At 38.5% G+C, this 20158-nt stretch overlaps 1 protein-coding gene across 1 annotated transcript; it reads right to left on the reverse strand.

The window, feature by feature from the left end:
- Window positions 1-776: 776 nt before the first annotated feature.
- SUCLA2 (succinate-CoA ligase ADP-forming subunit beta) lies at window positions 777-19530 on the reverse strand. Its single transcript, XM_064714800.1, has 11 exons — window positions 19379-19530; window positions 17929-18112; window positions 10829-10928; window positions 10474-10636; window positions 7685-7813; window positions 7126-7264; window positions 5631-5792; window positions 5407-5549; window positions 3012-3132; window positions 2618-2706; window positions 777-1582 (listed from the first exon to the last, which is right to left on the reverse strand). Exons 1-11 carry the CDS (start codon window positions 19463-19465, stop codon window positions 1508-1510), a joined length of 1392 nt encoding a protein of 463 aa, XP_064570870.1. The 5' UTR covers window positions 19466-19530; the 3' UTR covers window positions 777-1507.
- Between the last annotated feature and the right edge of the window lie 628 nt (window positions 19531-20158).

Here is a 20158-nt window from a genome sequence, read left to right on the forward strand (position 1 = left end):
TTTAGCATGCTGGATCAACAACACACAATATTCAGTGAGAGAACAGTTAGGATCAAAAATAATCCAGTTTAAATTTGGAGAGAGTTTAACTTCTGCTGATTTTCTTTACTACTGCCAAAAAGACTACTGAAATACACCATGCTAGTATAAAGTTTTTTCATTTAATACCCCACTTCTTCATAATACCACACAATTGATTTTCCCACATTTCATATAATCCTTTTAAGTCCTTAGCTCATAACAGTATGATTTCCCATTCTGAATTCCCACCACAGACGTAGCTTCATTATTTCCAGATAAAACTACACTATCATTAGCCAAGAAAATAACATTTCAAACAAAGAAGCCTACAAAATACAAACAAAAAGTGAGTGCTCATTTGGAAACTAAACAGTAAATGGACCATCATCCAAGTTCAGTGTAATGTGAAAGTAAAGTGACAAAAATGAATGGTTATTCATTAGTAGAAGCAGTAGTTCCCCAAGAAGCAACAAAATCCTGCATATTTATTTGTGCAGAGATGAGTTATATTTTAGCAAGATATTACATGCATGATATCTGTCCAAGCTTTTCAACATGGGTTTAATGCATGATATCTGTCCACGCTTTTCATGTGGGTTTAATCACACAGTGTACTTCAGGGAGGAAAACAATTAACAAATGTGGCACTACAACTTTACTCCTAAAAAGGTTTTAGTTTGTCTTAAACAATGGCTTAATCCCTGGCTATATGCAATTAATCAAAATGGCAACATATAAAAGAAAGAGAGTAAAAGTTTTGGGAGATATTTTATTAATGTACAATTTTATTAGCGATGTACAATAGACATTTTAATTCTCTATTTATCCTGTCTCCTTGAAGCTTGGTAAATGCTTGTTTGTATACAAAACTACACAATGCTTTTTTGTGAGGACCAGAAACTCTGAAAATATAAGTGCTACAGTATATTTTGTAGTGATTTAACACGTTGTCCAGAAGAGTTACCAGCCACTTCAATGAGGACTTCTAAAAATATTTCTGATCAAGTTCAAATGCATCTGTTCATAAATAATGATTGGTTTGCTCATGTCCATTATACTGCTAAGTACAAATGTCTCCAACATAAAATACCGTTTCAATACATTTTTCCACATGGACAACTAGATAATCCAGCCATATTTACTTTTAAACAAGGCTAATACAAATTTACAAGTAAAGTAACTTCAAAATTTATTCAGAATAATTATTTTTTCAACCAGAAGCTTTACTTTGGACAACGCAGTATATTGCAAGTGACATTCTGCAGCAGAAGCTGGAGGCTTGAGAATAACAGCTAAGAGAGACTAAATATCAGCAATACACACTTTTACAAGAATTCTGACCATTCTGAATGTTAACATTAAAGATCAGATGCTTCAGTTTGTGCGCCTGTCAATCAAAACCTCCACACAAAAGAAAAATTAAGAATTTCCCACAGAACACAGTATTTCAGAGAACATGTTAGACACTGGCATGACATTTCCCAGATCAGATTGGCAACTGAAATTTAACATCCACATGAGCTTGTTTTGCTAAGCTTACTATTTCAGACAGCTTCACCACCTGAAAAACAGAAAAGAAAAACCAAATTTCAAAACAATCCTAACTTGACTGAGGGGATCAATCTTTTTAAACAAAATAATACCAGGGAATCATCAGTAAGATATCAGAGGGAGTTAGGGGTGGGATTACTATTTAGCTTAGTACTTCTTAATCACTTCTAATTTAAACATAATCAAGACTTCTAGAAAAGATCTCAGAGTTAAAAAAGTCTTCTTCTCATTTATAAAAAAATGCTAAGTTATAAATTTTATGTGCCACTTTGTTACTTGAAGTGTTGAGGTGGCAGCTCACAAGAAATTCTATATATCTAGAAGCTATTTCTCCTCTGAGTTTTTGTTGCAAGCACTTCTGGATCTTATTTTGATACCTTAAGGAGCCTTATCTTCTCCTGTATAACAACTCTAAATTTCTCTGAACTATTTTCTGCTTCAAATGAAATGTTATAACAGATTAAGTGGTTCTTTGGGAAAAAAATTACTAAGTTTCCCCATGACACAAAATCCACCAGGTATCTTCTAATTTTTTTGCTGTACATTTCTAGTACAACTTTCTTCTCCACAAACAAAGTAAAGAAACACACACACAAATCAGTGCATCTGAACATCTGAATATCTAATTATCTTATGAGGCCACATCATGATCAATTATGTTTTTAATCATGCACGCTGTAATCATGAATTACAGTGGTTGATAAAAAGAAGTGTTACACTGCATTTTTCAGCCACCTCAATTTAGAGTATTTTCCCCCAATTAATAAAGCTAAGCTCTCAGTCATTCCCCCACCAAGGGGAATGGCTGACCTGATCACTGATTTGGTTTTGGTTTGTGGGGTTAAACAGCTTCTGACTACATCTTTGCCCCCCTGACAAATTATGCACTTAGTAACTCGTAAAATATTTGCTTCAGGCACTGGTAGCAACTGGCACTGGGATTCATCCTAAGCTATCTGTAGTTGATTGAATGGAATTTTGACTTTTCAGTACTCTGCAACAGATGCTATGTTCTGAAAAGAATATTCATAACCAGTTATCTTACCATTTTTGCAGCTTCATCCAAGTCATCGCACGCGAGGATTTTGAGGCCACTAGCTGTTATTAAAGCTTTGGCATCATCAACTCGTGTACCTTCAGAAACAGACAAAATGCCACTCTTATTGAACAGGAGATTATTACTACTACTACCTACTAGTCTCATATTTCTAGGAAGGCTGTTCCAGAAGTTAGTGAATAATTCTAGAAAACAACATTAGTAGTTAAAAAGCAGGAAGTCTCTTTTTATTAACCTTCCAATCTTCACCATCTGAATTCAAAGGTTTGCTTTATTTCTCCATTGACTTCAACTCACAGGCAGCTTGCTATACAGTATATAAGCTCAATGACACCTTTCAATTAGAGAGAAATATATTTAAATATATATGAAGCACACTCACCTTGCAACCGTACCACAATAGGAACTTTCAGCTCCAAATCCTTTACTGCCGTAACGATGCCTTGTGCTATGACATCACATCTCATAATGCCACCAAAAATATTTACCAGAATAGCCAGTACCTACAGAATCAATGACAATATTCACATTTAAAATGGTCAGAGACACATCAGATGAAAGCAGCACACAGCCTTCAGTCTAAGGATAATTCAAGGGACTCTACAAGAGACAGAACATTTCTGTTCTACAGAACATCAGCAACCAAAGTACAGCTCTGTAGAGTCACATGTAACAGAACAGTTACTTCAGAAAACTCTATTTGTCAACTATTAATCTTTCCATTGCTAACAGTACTCCATCAGAGGTACCCCCACACCAGTAACTCCACATACTGAAAACAGGAAATTTTAAAAACTTATACACAAGACCCTGTTTACACAGTTTACCTAAAAGCCAGCATGCTTAGAGATAAGCTATTGAAATACATTTTATTCAGGAGAATTAAGCCAACAATTAAGGGAACTCAAGTGGTAGAAAGGACAGGTAAAAAGAACCATGGTCAGAGATGAAAGATGAAACAAAGCAGGAATCGAAATGGGGAGACAGCCTTAGGTGACAAAACAAACTCAACAAGACAAAACATTCCTGTGCAACTGGCTCCTGAGCAGTAACTTGGTTCCCATGATCTTGCACTTAGACTAGCTCATCTGTGTCATGCTGTTCTTCCTCCTCCTACTAATGGGCAACTCAGACTGGCACCTCAGAAGGCTGTTCCAAACGAGCCCTGAACTGAACCCTGAGTGCCATCTGTGACACCAGTGGGCTGCACTGCTCTTTGAGTTTCAGCAACAGGAATCCCAGCTATAGCCATTGCTTTTTGATAAAATAGTGAGCAACTGAAAGAAAGCAGAAAGGAAAAGCTGTCTTAAGAAGTCTCTTTGGACATCCTCTGTCCACACATCAGCAGAGAATTTGCATTGCAAAAACTCTTCCCAAATCAGCAACCCTCAGATTCTTCCTTGTTTCTTCTCTTCTCTCCTCTCCTCTCTGTAATTCAGGTGCTCTGTGACTGTGTCCCTCATTGTTCCCTCAATTTTCTGGAAAAATGTGAAGAAATGCTAATGAGGATGGGCTGATGGAGCTGAGGTGTTTAGCCTGGAGAAAAGGAGGCTCAAGCGGGACCTTACTACTCCTTACAACTGCCTGAAAGGATGTAGCAAGGTGAGGTTCTCCCTCCTCCAAAGTAACAAGCAGTCAGATAAGAGGAAATGGTTTCAAGTTGCACCAGGGGAGTTTTAGATTGGATATTGGGAAAAATTTCTTCCACACAAAGGTTGTTAATCATTGGCACAGGCTGCCAAGGAAGTGTCTGAGTCACCAACCCTGAAGGTATTTAAGACTTGTAGATGTGGTGCTTAGAGCCATGGTTTAAGTGCAGGACTGGGCAGTGTTAGATTTATGGTTGGACTCAATTTTAAATGTCTTTTCCAATCTAAATGATTAAATTATTCTGTAGCACTCTTGGAGCGTGTTACAGACCCTGCATTTGATAATAAGTCTTCCCAATAAGAAAGAGACTAAGCTCCTCTGAAATATCACTCACTGTTTGTTTCTGGCCCTTTCCAAAGATGAGCAAGTGGTACATAAAATTGTGGTGCAAAAGTCTTGCAAGATCTTGCAAGTCATTCCCACCTTTTGTGGTTAGCCCTTTTAAAATAGTTTTCTTTACTTTTAAAAAGCCCCAAACTGCCAAGTTCCCCTGGGATAAGCATCTCATATAGACAGACCATCAATCCATCCTTCACACTATGTTTGTGGAAAAGCTCTTCCTCCAGCTTCAACCAATGTATTATTTTAATAATATTCAAGCACTTCTGATAAATTTCTAATAGGATAAACATTAAAGCCCTTCCAAGCCCCTTAGAAAGTTATTTTATCTTACATTACATATAATCAGTACCTTAGAAACGTGTTTGTGCACAGCACAGCAAATATTCATCTCTACAACTCTACATAAAACACAGACCCAGCTGCAAAACTGGTCCAAAAGAAAAACAAAACTGGAAAACCAACTGAATACTGCTCTCTGTTTAAACAGCTGACAGTGAGAGTTTCTGACTCCAAGATTTCTGGAAAGATTCAAATACAGCTGTAACTTCAACCAGAAGACACAAAAATGTCTACTCAGTACCCAGCCAAAACTCCTACTATTTAAAAAGGTAAAAAGAAATCCATAGATTATTAAGCCTTCTTCATCTGCACCAGGATGAAGTTAAGATTTCCATCTTCTCTCTTTCTAGTTCTGTGCTTATAAAACAGTGCACTAAGCATTGTCTTCCAAATCATAGCCTGTTTTACCACTGTGTAGGACCTTGATATGCCAACTCTTCCCTCACCTTTTTATCAGAGGTAATAAGCTTAAAGGCTTCTGTCACTTGCTGCGCTGTAGCACCACCACCAACATCAAGGAAGTTTGCTGGAGTTCCGCCGTGAAGTTTAATTATATCCATTGTGGCCATAGCTAAACCAGCACCATTGACTACACAAGAATAAAGATAACATTTAGGAATTCAGTTTATGAATCCATTAGGTCATTTAAAATTCATTAAATAGTACATACCTAAGCAGCCTATGTTTCCATCCAACCCAATATAGTTGAGATCTGCTTTTGCAGCATCCTTGTCTCTTTGGTCTTCCTGTGTCCAATCCTGCATATCAAAGATCTTCTTCTGACGATAGGCTGAATTGCTGTCAAAGTTTATCTTTGCATCCATACACAACACTGAAAGGGAAAAAATCCACCATTACTTACCATCATTTAATATTATAGCAACAATTCAAGTGCTACATGAATGTGTTGAAGTATATTAAGTTAAACCTGGCAGCTAAGTCGTGCAGTCCAAACACAAAGTTTTGCTACAAAGACACATGTACCACTATCAATAAATATAAGATTCTCTCCTGTTTCCCCATATAATCAGTTATGCACAAAATGGGAAGATAACTATTTCTTGAGACATTCTAGACACTAAAAAGCTTACAACAAGCTGTTTGATAAATCTGAGCAAATTATTTTTTCTCTGATCACTCTGCAGCCTGGAAAAGAATGGGGGGAGTGTACCACAAGTATTTAGCATAAAACTAATCCTTAAAGAAGGTCTCTGATTTGAGTTTTTTTTCATCCATCTTAGTTTTAGCTTTTAGAATAAACATATATAATGTGTGCATGACAATAATCACACAGAAACAAAATGAAAGATTGCCTGAGCTGGAAGAGAAAATGCTAGGAAAAAACACACAGAAGCAAATTTACTTAAGATTTAGCAAACAGAAAACGTACAGTATTCTTTACATCAGAAATAACACTGTATCACTTCACTTCTATCCCTCAGTGAAAATTATATAAAAATAACAAGGCATGAGAAACAGATGGAAAAGACTGCTCTATACTGATCACTTAAGCATTATTAAAAAAAAAAAACACACAAAAAACCACCCCAGTGACAGTAATAACACACTTTGATGAAAGAGCTATATTCATATTTAAATTTCAAACTGTTGAATCTGAGTTCAAGCACAAATATTCTCTACAGGTTTATTTTTTGTAGAATGGAATTGGCTGTGATTTAACATTAAATAACTATTCTGCAACTGGATATACTAAAAGCCTCATAAATATCAAGATATTACTTAAACCCCTACAATCTTTCCATACATCACACATCAGTTATTCTAATGCCACAAAGGCAGGAGATTTCTCATAGTTGCTACTATTCTGGTTAACATCACAGTACCAATTTTGGATCCATGTGGTGGTTCAAGTTTCAATTTATGAATTTTGTAAAGATCTGATTTCCAGGAATACCTTATCCTGGGTAGATGTGCTCTTTATTAAAAAATTAAAAAAGGAAGTTACTTACACTTAAGAGCATACTTAGCAATTAAGAGCAGATTCCTACAATATTTAGATTCTCAAATTTATCTGCTTTATTTTCAACATACCATGTTAACTAACTCCTCTTGCTGTATACAGCTGAATTTTTATCAGTGTGAAGCAACGCAGATTTACAAAAATGTCAAGGTATTACATGAAGAGTATGAATAAGAAATATTACCAACTCCTGATGCATCTTCCACCATAGGATTTATTTCTATCATGGTAGCATCATATTTCAGAAAGAGATTATATAATTTGATCATATTTTCAGCTGCTTCATCCACCAGATTAGGAGGAAATCCCATTTTCTGGGCAAGCTGAAAGTAAAAGAATGGTTATTATTAACTCATGTTAGGGTGTCTCAGTTTAGCTATTATTTCAATGTCACTGGAATTTGTAAATGTAGAACCCGCCATGTCCACTGGGGGGAAAAAACCAAACTCACTCTTTGGTTTGAAGAGATTGTTTTCAATACAGAACACTACACTTATCCTAAAAAAGAGCTAATAAAAATGTATCATGCTATGCCTTTGCACAGCTGTACAAAAGCTAGATAATGTACCGCCATGCAGTTGGATTTACACTGATTCACCTGAAAATACTTAAATATCTCATTCAAATGGGCTTCAAACAAGGATTTAAGACAACTCAGCAGGTTGAATGCACACACCCTTTACAAAAATTAGAAGCAACTTTCCCATCCTCACTAATGTGTACTTTCCCACATTAACAATTACCCTAACAGCTTGTTCCTTTTTTATGCCTTCTACTATATCGATGGGTTCCTTAATTATCGCCTCAGGATTCTCTGCAGCAACATCTTCAATATTAACACCACCCTGAGAACTGCCTATCAGCACAGGACCCTAGAATAAAAAGGGAAAAAAAATGCATAAGTAATTTGATAGCACACAATCAAAACTTACTTCTTCCCATAAGATACTTCACAGCAATAAAACCTTTTTTGTTGAAAAATTTAGTGTATCTCCTCAATACCTCCATATAATATCTTTTAATAATATTTTCCAAATGTTCAAGTGTATGTCAGGTCCACTTTCTTTTAATAAAGAAAAATTTCCTCTGTAAAGCAGCAGCAAAACAATTTACACTGACATATTATTTTTAAATTTTGATAGAAAGATTCAACTTCATAATCATATACATTTTATCTTTTAGGTGTCACCAGAGAAGTGTAACTACCGTCTCACCTCCACCTTCTCCACTCACTCCATAAAGACAGATCGAATGTCAGGCACTCATTTTTTCATTCTGCCATGCTCCAACTCCAAGGACAAATGGAGGGCTGCAGAACCTAGTGATAAATTACTGCCAACCATACCTGCTCACTAGGAACACAGTGCTCAGTAACTAAAGCCTTCACTGAAAGTAAGCCATTGCAAAACAAAACAGCACTCAATTATTCATTAATAAAAGCAATTAAGAAAACAGAATTGACAGCATTTGCAGCTGAGTTTATTTAAAAAAAAGCCAAATCTCAGCAAAAACATGAGGGACTCACTACATGGAACCTAAAACTCTCTCCTCCAGTTCACAGTAAAGACACACCTCGATCCCTTCAACCAACCTTCCCTTATCACCACCCATGCATGGATTATGGCCATGGGTGTACTAAAGCAACATCTCCTATCAGCAGACTCAAAGATTAAACAGCCTTATAACTGTTGACAATTAATTCTAGAAAATGTGACCCTGGTTCAGAGAACATGTTTAATAACCACACCACTCCCCTCCCATTACCATCCTTCCAAATGTAAATACACAGCTTGCAAATTATCCTGCATCTAACAGCAAAATTCAGCTCAATGAACATTTTGGATATTCTTATCTTGAACTGTCAGTAAGCTACAAACTGATCATAAAATAACTCATCATTCCATAGAACTGACCAAAGTGAATAGTTTTACTTAAAACACAAACCCCTGCTGGCAAATAACCAAGTCATAAAGTGCCAGTTTCAGCTGGCTATTTTAATCATTTTTCCCCTCCTTAAAGGAAGAGGTTTACAACAACATCAGGAATAAACACTGTGTGCTATTCAACCTTCACACTTCATTCTTTTGAAAGGCATTTCCTCATCCTAAGTATCCTATACAAGTTACAGTAATCACAAACACATCTAAAAACATGACTTATAAAGTCAGCAGTAAAAACCAAGCACATCCCTATCAAAAAGCAACAACCCACACAGTATGATCAATATATGCTAGTAAGACTTCTCTTTTATAACTTATCTTTTATACAAGACCAAGAACAAGCCACGAAAATATGTTTCCCTTCTTTATCTAATTTGCTACAATCAGTTACAGTAAATTTTATTTCCATAAGTATCGTTGCTTATTGCTTACACAAATTTAGGAGTCTGAAGTCTGTTCATTTACAGCATTTTAATGCCACCTTGTGGTGCATATGGTAACAGTTGAATGTCCCTTGCTCTATTCCAGCACACATCTCAATGGAAGTGCCCAAGTCACATAATTCAACACAACTGATACTCTCCTATCAAAAAGAACACTACAGAGGAAGATAAAGGAACAGATACTTAATTCCTAATACGGCTATAAAAAAAAAAAAATTAGAGTAAGACCAGTTTTCTCATTCCTCCACAGAAAATTATTTCATTCATATTTAAATATCCCCTAATTACCAAAACCAGTGCCTCTGCAAACTTTAAGCATCTGAACAGACAAAACTCAGTTTTTCTAAGCTTCAGCAAATCAAGCTCCAAGATCTGTTCCAAGTCCTGGCTTCATTAAAGTTACTTACCAATTCATGTTCTATGCTCCAAATAGAACACTTGTCTGTCAGAAAACACTGACATATTTCAGCATACTTCAGCACACTTGAATTGTAGCCTAAAAAACTACATACCCACTCATACAGCCCATACACCCAGAAAAAACTGGCTTTCATTTTCCTTAAAGATATGAAGACAGACCTCTAGGCCCAAATCTTCTTACCCATTTCCTGGAAAGCATTAGTATAAGAAAGCTACTAGCACTCTCAAAATCAAGAGAAATACCAGTGCACCTCCGGGAACCTTCACACACCAGAGAAAAAGGATGTGGGATTTATGCAGGACCATTTGCTCTTCCACAACACTGTCACTTATCTTGTTTCTGACACTTAAAAATAAGGTGTAAATGCACATGCACCCATATAGCTGTGGTTTTAAACTAAATTGCATAATCCAGTAGGCAAATGCAAATTAAAACCAAAATGAAAATTACCCCCTTATTCTACCCATCTCCCCTTTGGCCATGTAACTCCGAACTTTAGCTGGGGCTACCAACACTCATTTATTATTCTGTAAATTCAAATTGTAGCATTACATCTTTACAGCATTTAAAAAGAAAGTCAATCATATAGTCAGATACACTGGAAAACAAAATTTAGCTTGTATACTTCTGATTTTCGAAAGCAAGTGAACAGTAAACAGTTCTGTTGATTTTTTTTAATTCAGCTGTAACAAGTTAATTAGCTTACTTCTATTTCTAATATTACTCACTTGAAAAGACCTTTCCATTGTTATTGCAAAATAGTATTCTCTCCTGGGATATCTGCGTTCACAGACAAATACTTGATTGCATATCCTGCCCTTCTCTCCTGTCTGCTTGGTAAACAATTTCTTTCCAATCATTTGGGAGGAGACAGCTTTTGCCTCTTCTGGACTAGAATAAAAGAAGCTCAGAATGTGACAAAGAAACTGCTGCAAAAACAGAAGTAGCATTAAAAAAGTCTTATCTAATTTTTGTTATTTTAAGGTTAATAATTAAAACCCTGGTTTTAAAGAAAGCAATAGGTTTAATCCATAATGTGAAGCCTTGAAGTTTTTCCACTTGGATAATTTAGAAAGAACTTACGAAAAAACTATTTTCACTCCTCCTTTGAGGCCACCTTCAAATGTTCCTTTTCCTCTACCACCAGCTAAGACCTGTGCTTTTATCACAATATCCTTTGAACCTAGAACAAAAGAAAACACAAAAAGTGTCATCTATGACCATAAAACAAATTGCTTCAGGTAAAATAACAAAGGCTGCTTTAATTTTATCCCCCTTTCTCCATGCCCACCATTCAAAACACCAATGTGAATCGAAAACTACATTGCAATTCACACAGATAGTTCCAAAAATCTCAAATAATCCACAATTTGCAGATTTAGGCTGTTCTGTGAGCGAACTTAGGTGAGTTAGTACTCAGAAATGCTGGTGTTCTGATCATCTTTAATACATGCTAGAGTCACATATGATTAAGCACCCAGTAAGAAATAGTTAGCACCTCACAGATTATTAACAAGATGGAACTGAATCTGTGACACACCATATGCAAGGTTTTCCTCAAATAATTACAAATACCCTGTATCTGTAAACCATTCCCTTCCCAGCAGTGATATGTAACTACAGCACTCACCCAAGTCAGCTTGCCAGGTGCACTCTGGCTTTCACCCAGCACAGCACTAAGGCATAAGCTTGAGTGCTTTGCAGAAGTCAGAGACCTAAACAAACCCATTATTCTTCCAAGAGTAGGCAAAGTAAGCCCTTTAGTTGGCTTTAACTGTTTAAAAATCCTTTACAAAATATTCTTCTAGGAGGGGAAACTGGGTATTTGAGTTCAAAAAGTAAAGCATGAGAATATAACAAAAATCAGCTGGGATACTCTGAACTGTCATTGAGAGACTAAAAAGCAAAGAAAAGTAGTTTAAAAAAATATGAATGCTGAGAGGACATGAGGAGTAATGGACTGCAGAAAATAGGGAGGCTAAGAATTGCCCTAAATAGGGCAATGTTCTTTTGTTCTTAGGCAGAGTCGTGGGCTATATGCACCACTACCCTGATCCTGGAAGATATTTTCTTAAAAATGTTCTTACTGTGGTGCATTATAGTATTCTGTCAACATACAGATATCCAAAAGAATGTGAGAAAAACAACGTTTAATTTTTCACAATCAGTTTTGGCTGTAACATCATTGGACTGATCCTTATGCAACAACTGAGTCATTAAATGAGCAGATTACTAATGATCTGTAAATTGTTTTCCTCTAGCACTGTAAACTAGCTGCTTGATTGCATAAACAAGTTCAAGGTTTATTTGAGCAGCTCTGTCTACAAGCAATTAAGCTGGACAGATGTACCTGAAACAAACTTAAGACAGTACATCCCAAGAAAACCATAACCCATCATGCAGAAAGTTCACTGTTCAATAAACATTTTTCCCACAGCTCCTATTGAAAATTACTCTAAAACAAGAGGAAGTGCTTGGTCACACACCTCATCTGCAGTGTTCCAGCAGCAGCACTGTCACACAATCTGACACTGCAAAGAACTGCTGATACACAGTAACCCAAGGAAAAAATCTGGAAACCAGCAGCTACCATAGTTTTCTACTCAGTATCAATAGTTGTGCCCTTGTTTTTTTTTGCTTACGTGGCTTTGAAATACTGCTAGGCTTGTGTTTCCATGAAAAATTGCAGTTTCTGCCCTGGAGCAGATAACCCAGCAAACACACCACCACAGAAGTGCCATCCTGCCTCCAGCCCTCAGCTTTTCACTCCAGCCTCGCTTCTGGTGCCAGCAGAAGCACTTGTGCTATCATGCCTTGAAGCACATCAGAACAGCGATTCCCTGAAGGCAAAAGCTCATCCAGCAGACAGACAGTGCTCCTGCAGACTTGTGCACCATGTGACAGGCACACACACACAGGAAATTCAGAGAGCAGGACTTAAGCTTTCAGCAGCAGTAACAAATTGTAAAGCCTTAACACAGGGCACTGGAACACCAGTACAGCTCATGTGGGCAAGCAAGCTAAAGGCCAATGCATGAACCTCTGCACAAGCATTTGGTAAGCATCACATTTCCATGTTAATGGCAGTCAGCCCTAAAAGCACATATAAGTACAACAGCCTGAAAAAAATAGGAAATGCTTAAAAAATTAAGAATAGATACCAGTGAGAACAGGTGTCTGAAATCAGAACACTGATTTAGCATTCATCTGTTCAGGACAACAAAAATCCATACATTTACTAACACTACAGTTATCACCTTCAACAATCAGTTATTAACTAGACAGTGAAAGAGTTACACAGTCAGCAAACAAAACTATCTTCACTTCTATCAATAGTAATACCTATTTTTTTGGAAGGAATAATTTCTGATTCTATAATTTAAGCTTTCAAACTGGGAGAAAGATCAATGCATGCAGGCAATAGGAAAGATATCCATGTAAAATACAATCTTCTAATAAGTTTATTAAGAGGCAAGAAGGGTCGTTGTTCCACTGTATCTCTGCAGTTTCCTGTGCACATGGAAAGTCCAATGATTACAGCACACAGGCCTGATTAAAATGTTCTGCTTTACAAGTTTTCATTCTGACTTTTGTCAAATCACATTAATTGCCACTTCTCTGCCCAATCTGTAGCAGAGGTACTGCTTTCCACATACTACAGACACCTTCAGAACAACCATGCACACCTAATCTACTCTGACAAGACAGATAACAATAAAGAGCATGACAGGTTAGTAACTCAAGTGTCACTCAAGTTCTCAACTACTATTCAACAACAAACTTATCTTGGGAGAGACAGAGACCTGTAACTTTTGCTTCAGTCTGTACCTCTAAGTTCTTGCACCAGAAAAAGTAACCCTCCATTTATAACACAAGCTAATTTTTTCATGTTGCGCAGATACAAAAAACCTAAATTTAAACAAAACCTAAATTTAAGTATTTACTGGTATTAGGAAAAGATGGGTTTGTAACTAACAACAAGAGTGTCAACATAAATAAAATTCTGACCCAAATTCTGTCAACAGAGAATCTCTTCAGAGTACACTGCATTTCATTAGTAAGTATAGTCACTGTGAATTTTAACTTCAAAATCATGTTTTCTCAGCATTTGAAACTTTTGGGTATTAGAATGCTCCTTGCATGCACATCAAAAGTAAAATTATTGAAATAATTATGTGCCAGGAATCATCATCCTTCCACTGAAAGGACCACACCAATCAGGAGACTGAACAAGATGTTTTGCTATTACAAAATATCCTCTACACAAATACTTCCTAACATTAATCAACTGCATCAAATTCATTACCAGCTCACAAGACAAGTTTGGTTTTGTCAACAGCTTAAGTCGAGCAATTAAAATACAGAGGTCAAAATTTGAATGTGCTGGTTATTCAAGTCTATTTTAATTAGTGAATTATCATCAACAATATGTTTTGATATTTTAACTTCAAAGGAGTGAAGTGCTACAGAAGAAAGCAAAGGCTGAAGCAAAATGTAAGATTCAGATGCCAAAAAAATAACATCTGCCAGAATGTAAGTAAATGTTTGGTTTCCAAACTACAACTGCTGTTTATCTAGAGATTTTGACCAGGTAAGTAGGAACATAATTGCATGACTTTTTTAACATCTGGGGAATTTCTGCTTAAGTTTGCCACCTCAGATCGTCATCTATATCCTAGAGCAACTGAATAAACACACTGGAATTTCACACAGCCTGAAAGACATCAGGAACATAGACAGAAAATTGACCAACAAGAAAAACTGATAATGGCAACCAAAAAAATACCATATATAAAAGTATGACAAACATGAGTGTTCACTATGACATAGACTAGAAGACCCCAAAAACTTAAATCAGACAGCCAAGATGAGTGTGGCAGACACTAAGGAGAAAACCATCTCAGCTTTTTGCCACAGTGCCTGGAATATGTTTTTTCATGAGCTAATAAAGAAAAAGCTAGTACTTTTCTAGTACTTGCTAGAAAATAATTGCACACATTGTACTAAGCCTTGATTTCTGACTAAATCAAGCCTGGGATCAAAAATTCTATTTTTAAATCTACCCAGGTTCACACATTACTTTTCAAAGATTTTTTAACAGATACAAGTTGCATGTTTAAGCAACAGATGGAAAAATAAATAACACTGATAAGTACTTAAAAGATGTAAGTAACACTGAAAAAATCTTGAAGGTCTGAAAAAAATCATGTATTAATCACGTAACTGTCAGCAGGAATACAGCCAAAGCAATTACTGGAGCTATTCTGTAGAAAGTACACCAAAACAGAACATTCTTTATAAACAACAAGGACATGGAGCTGCATTGGACCTCAAACTGCAACAGCAAAAGTAGCAGACTCAATTCCAGGACCTTTCAGGCTCCTTTCAAGAACTCTGATGTAGAAAGGTGAAATGTTTTGCACTCACTCTCTCAACACCTCCTATTTTATACAGCTTTATATTTTACAAAAATTTAGCAGTCTAGCATGCACAAAAAGCTGTGGGATTCATTACCTGAAAACCCAACAAAATCAACAGCACACAAAAGTGGCTTCAAGATATTAATGTCTTACAAAGTCTTACTTCTCAAATCATCATGAATCGAAATACATGCTATTAAAAAACTATTAAAAGGAAAGGAATCAGGACGCATCAAAACTTGAGTTACAACAATACATTGCACCCATGGAAGTGTCTCTTAACAGACAGCAATGTTTATTTCAAATAGTGTGTTCTGCTGAGCTACCTGCCATCACACTGATCAAGCATCTGCTCACTAAACAGTCTTTAGGTCCATTAGTCATGTTCTTGATAACACACACATATCAGCTTCTCAGTCAGAACTGGTCACAGTGCTAGCTAGAATGCACACATGGCTAAGAGCAAACCATAAACTTCAAGGCAACCAAGTCTCTTATCAAAGCTGTGGAACAGAGCTTACTCAGCTCCTTTGTTTTTCAAAATGTGAGTGATTATGTAACACTGATTTAGCTGCAGCCACAACTAACCTATGATAATCTCTGCTAACGAGAAGTTCTCATTTGCTACACATTGGGATAAAAATTTACCCATTTCTAAGTGACGTATTTGCAAAAGGGAAGAAATCCAATGCCAAACTCAACCTTTAGTCAAAAATCTGCTCTGTGTAAATTTACCAGGAATATGTGGATCAGCACTAGGGAAATAGAGCAAAGAGTATTACCAACTGTCTTTGTAGTGGTCTAGATAAACATTTGATTAAACAGTTTAGCATATAAAAAGAAAAAAACATCCTATCTACTGGCAACTACTTCCACACAACAAAAATCAACACAATGCATGGGTGGACTAAAAAAAGTGGTGGACCAAAAAATGTTTTCATTCTGATACAGTTTGGTTTGTGTTTTGTTGATTTTTTTTTTTTAAGTACTAAATGAAAGCTAGCAGCTGAATGCCTACAACAAGAAACAAATCCAAAACACTGGAGCAAAGAATAATGTTACCACTCAGAATGAATTCTGGACTTGTTTGAACAATGCCTCAAAACCTCAAGCTCCTTCAGTGCGTCTTCTCCTTTCAGGAAGTTTTCCCTTCCTCATCTCAAGTACCAAAGAAAGTCACAGCATCGACTACACACCAACTCCAATAAATATTTGGCTGACAACCAGAAGCCCTGAATTCCTGTACTAAAGGGATGCCAACTCACACACTTCACAACTTCATTCTTTTAATCCCCAAGAAGTTGCCCAGAGTCCCACACTCAGATAACAGGCATGCCTATGATGTCACAGGGACAACACAGAGCTATAAAGCAGCAGCCAGATCCACACCCACACTGCTGGGGGAGCCCTCTCTGAGCAGGAACAAAACAAAGGTATCCTGACCTACGAGTTTCCAGGCTGCTGATTAAAGAGCCACAGACAAAGATGCTCTCCTTTTCCTCCAGCAATATCTGTGCAAACATTAAAGTAGAGAAAAGGGGTATGCCTGATTTGGGAAATTTTGATCCTGCTATAAACTCATCCTTAACAGAAGGTAAGGTTTTGAAGTTTAAATTATGCTCAGAAGTATTTCAGCAACTTCCTTTCATATTAATGAAATTACTATAATTTTGTATCGCTCACTCTCTAACAACAGGAACAAGATAAAGAAGGTATCTGACAATACCTGAATTTCTGGGATATCATGCCTGAAGGAAAAGCAGCCTTTCAATTCTTTTCTACATTACAAAGCAGCATAACTCGCTCTAGAAGAAAAATTACCAGTTTTTTCAGATCTCATTTCTCACACTAAATCTCCATATGAAACTGAAATGAATCCAAGGAAACCTATAACCTCAGGAATCACTATGAATGTATCCCTTTGGAGGTGAATAGAGATTTGAGCATTTGCATAGGAGAAAGGAATATGACAACCAATGTCCTTCTGTAAAATTTTGTGACAAGCCTAACATGTTTTTCCAGTGAGGAAAAAAAAATCCCAGACTTTATACTAAGAAAACCCCCCAACAAACAAATCAATCAACCAAAAAAATCCCTATCTTCTAATGTCTGACACAATAGAAGCTGACTTCCATATTAAATCCAAATTAAACAACATTTTATGAGGACAGATTGTAATTAAAGTGGCAGATTAATAGGCAAAGTCAAGTCCAAAATTAAAGCTCAATTCTAAATTAAGTATTTAAGCACCCAGCAAATGAGACTGGATACTTTTTCATCAACAAGCCAGGAATTTAGCACACAACTAAAAGCCATCAAAGTCCTCCCCTCCTGTGTGAAGTAGCTGCATTCTGCCAGAAAAGCACACTCACAAAGGAATAGGATTTTACTCTTTTCTTGTAGCCTAAAGAGAAGTACGGTTTGCATCTTCTGTTCTACATGAGATCTTGTCACCTCTCCACTGAAACTCTTCACACAAGACTTCCTCTAACTTGCTGAAAGTAAAAAGAAATCCAAGATTTGCACAAAGTAGAGTCTATTACTCATCTCAAAGAGGTTTAAGTAGTTATATTAGTCTAAGCTAATAAAATTTATATCTGACCTACTCCTCCTTAACAAGAAGGTTGCTTCACAGGGAAGGCTCTCCTAAAGGGAAGGTATATTCAGAACTCTCAGCAACATCTTACCAAGAAAGACAGAAAAGGTAGGTACACCTTGTATCAAACCCATGCCTATTAGTATATGTTCTCTTTAATATTATACCTATTTCTTTTGCTATTTTGTAAGCTTCATCTGGCGTATTGGCAACCACTCCATGTGGAACAGCAATGCCAGCCTCCTTCAACAGTCCCATGCTCAGGTATTCATGCAGTGATAGCCTCCTCTGTTGCTGTTGCTGCAATTGAAACCCATGATTGTTGAGTATTCCAGGACCTCCAGCAAGTACCTGAAGGAAAAGAATAAAAAGAAAAAAAAAGAAAACAAAAAGAAGAATGTGACTGTTGTGAAAGACTACCCTCTTTGTTTAGGTTTAAAAACCAGTCTACATACTAAACAAGTATATTTTGGTGTTCCAGGGCAAACACTTGAACATTTAATCCTACCCTTCCACATTAGTCATTCATATCAGGTCTGGTATTTGATTTTGTGAGGTTTTATTGTGTAGGGGGAAAGAGCCGGTGAAACTACTAGCACTGACAAGGACTGTAACACAAAAATCAACAAAACAAATGCAAAAAAACACTTGTTGCATTTTTTGTATTTCACTATATACAAATGAGATCTTAATTTTATACACAAACAAAGCAAGAAACCTACTGAATTCAGCTAATCCATGAATATGGATGATCACTAAAAGACTCAAGGTAAAACAATTACAAACTTATATACAAAACAAACCTTTGCTTTTATTTTTATTTTTTTAGTATGCATCACTGGCACAAAACCAGCCTGAACTAGGAAGTTTCTAACAAGCTAGATTTTTTAGTCTCTATTTCACTTCAAATAAAGGAAACAAGCAGACGACACATGAGCTTTACTAGAGCATTCCAAGCCAGCGAAGCGACAGGGCCTAGGAAGCCTCCCGAGGGTTCCTTCTCCGAGCAGGACGTCCTCTCCTTGGCACGACCCCAGCGGAGAGGCGGCCCGGGAGGCTGCGTGTAACTCGAGAGGGGCGCTCAGGGCGACCTTCCCCAGACGCGGCAGGAGGAGAAGGCGGCAGCGGCGTCACACACCGTGTCACACACCGTGTCACACACCGCAGCCTGCCGAGCTCCTTCGTGTCACCGCTTCCCACGGGTGCTGCAGCCAAAAACAAGCCCGCACCCCCGAATGGCATCCAGAGGAGCCAAGAGCAGAGGCTGGGGGGAGGGGAGGCTGAGAGAAGAGTTGAACTGGCACAGCCCGACCCCTCCTAGCAGCAAGGTGACGGCGGAGATGGAAACACGGGGATTTCCAAGCAAGACAGGGGACGGGGGCGCTGAAAAGGAGCCACGCAGGGAAGACTTGCCACAAGCAAGAACAGCGGCTGCGGGGAGCCGTACACCAAAGGTGAGCGCCGGGCTGCCAGCCCGGCCGCAGGGCAGGGCAGAGCAGGAGGGCGGCGGGAGCGCGCCGAGACGGACGCTGCTCTCGCCGGAGCTCCGCAACCCCAGCCGGCCCGACCCCGCTTCAGCCCCGGCCCAGCCCACCCCCGCCCCCGAGCGGCCGCTACCTTCCCCGCGGTGGAGCCCAGCGAGGCGCGGAAGCCGCTGCCCCTCAGCCCGGCCGCCACCCGGCTGCAGATCATGGAGGCCGCCATGGCCGAGCCCCTTCGCCCTCGGGTGCCCCCGGCAGCGCGCACGCGCCGCTCGCGGGCCGGGGCGGGGCCAGGAAGCGCCCGGCGCGGCCCCGCCCCCGCAGTGACGCCCGCCCGGCGCCGGGGAGGAGCGGCCCTGAGGGGCGCGTCCCGGCGCCTCGTTCTTTCCACCGTTCTGGTTTTAATAAAGGTTCTTTTTGCTTCGCAAGGATCCTAAATGGGTTGTAATCCACCCACAACCTTCCGACCACGTCGGCCTCGGTTAGCACCGCCGGTGTTAAAAGGAAGGAAGGAAGCACAGCTCCCTTATGCCACGCCCACACTCCCTCCCGCTTCAGCTTCCCAATAGCAGAACTTCAGTGTTTTCACTCCGGAGCATTACTGTTTTTGGTTTCGTATTTCAGAGTATGTCCGTGCAGCAACGTAAACACAACCATTCTTGCTTAAGACAACCATTCTTACTTAAGACAAGGGGGAATGGTTTTAAAGTGAAAGAGGGCAGGTTTGGATTAGATGTAAAGAAGGAATTCCCTGTTGTAAGGGTGGGAGGCGCTGGCACAGGTTTCTCAGAGAAGCTGTGCATGCCCCATCCCTGAAAGTGTTCCAGGCCAGGCTGGATGGGGCTTTGAGCAACCTGGTCTAGTGGAAGGTGTGCCCCATGGGCAGGGGCCCATGGCAGGTGGGTTGGGATTAGAT

This window comes from Zonotrichia leucophrys, chromosome 1 (genome assembly GCF_028769735.1).
Source record: "Zonotrichia leucophrys gambelii isolate GWCS_2022_RI chromosome 1, RI_Zleu_2.0, whole genome shotgun sequence".
NCBI lineage: Eukaryota > Metazoa > Chordata > Aves > Passeriformes > Passerellidae > Zonotrichia > Zonotrichia leucophrys.

Bases quoted from the DNA above. Each gene is read 5' to 3' on its own strand.
- SUCLA2 (XM_064714800.1), bottom strand. From the start codon at position 19,465: ATGGCGGCCTCCATGATCTGCAGCCGGGTGGCGGCCGGGCTGAGGGGC. The intron at 5,550-5,630 runs GTATGTACTATT...ATTCTTGTGTAG, and splicing joins TGGAAACATAGGCTGCTTAG to TCAATGGTGCTGGTTTAGCT. The intron at 1,583-2,617 runs GTAAGATAACTG...TCTGTTTTTCAG, and splicing joins TGGATGAAGCTGCAAAAATG to GTGGTGAAGCTGTCTGAAAT.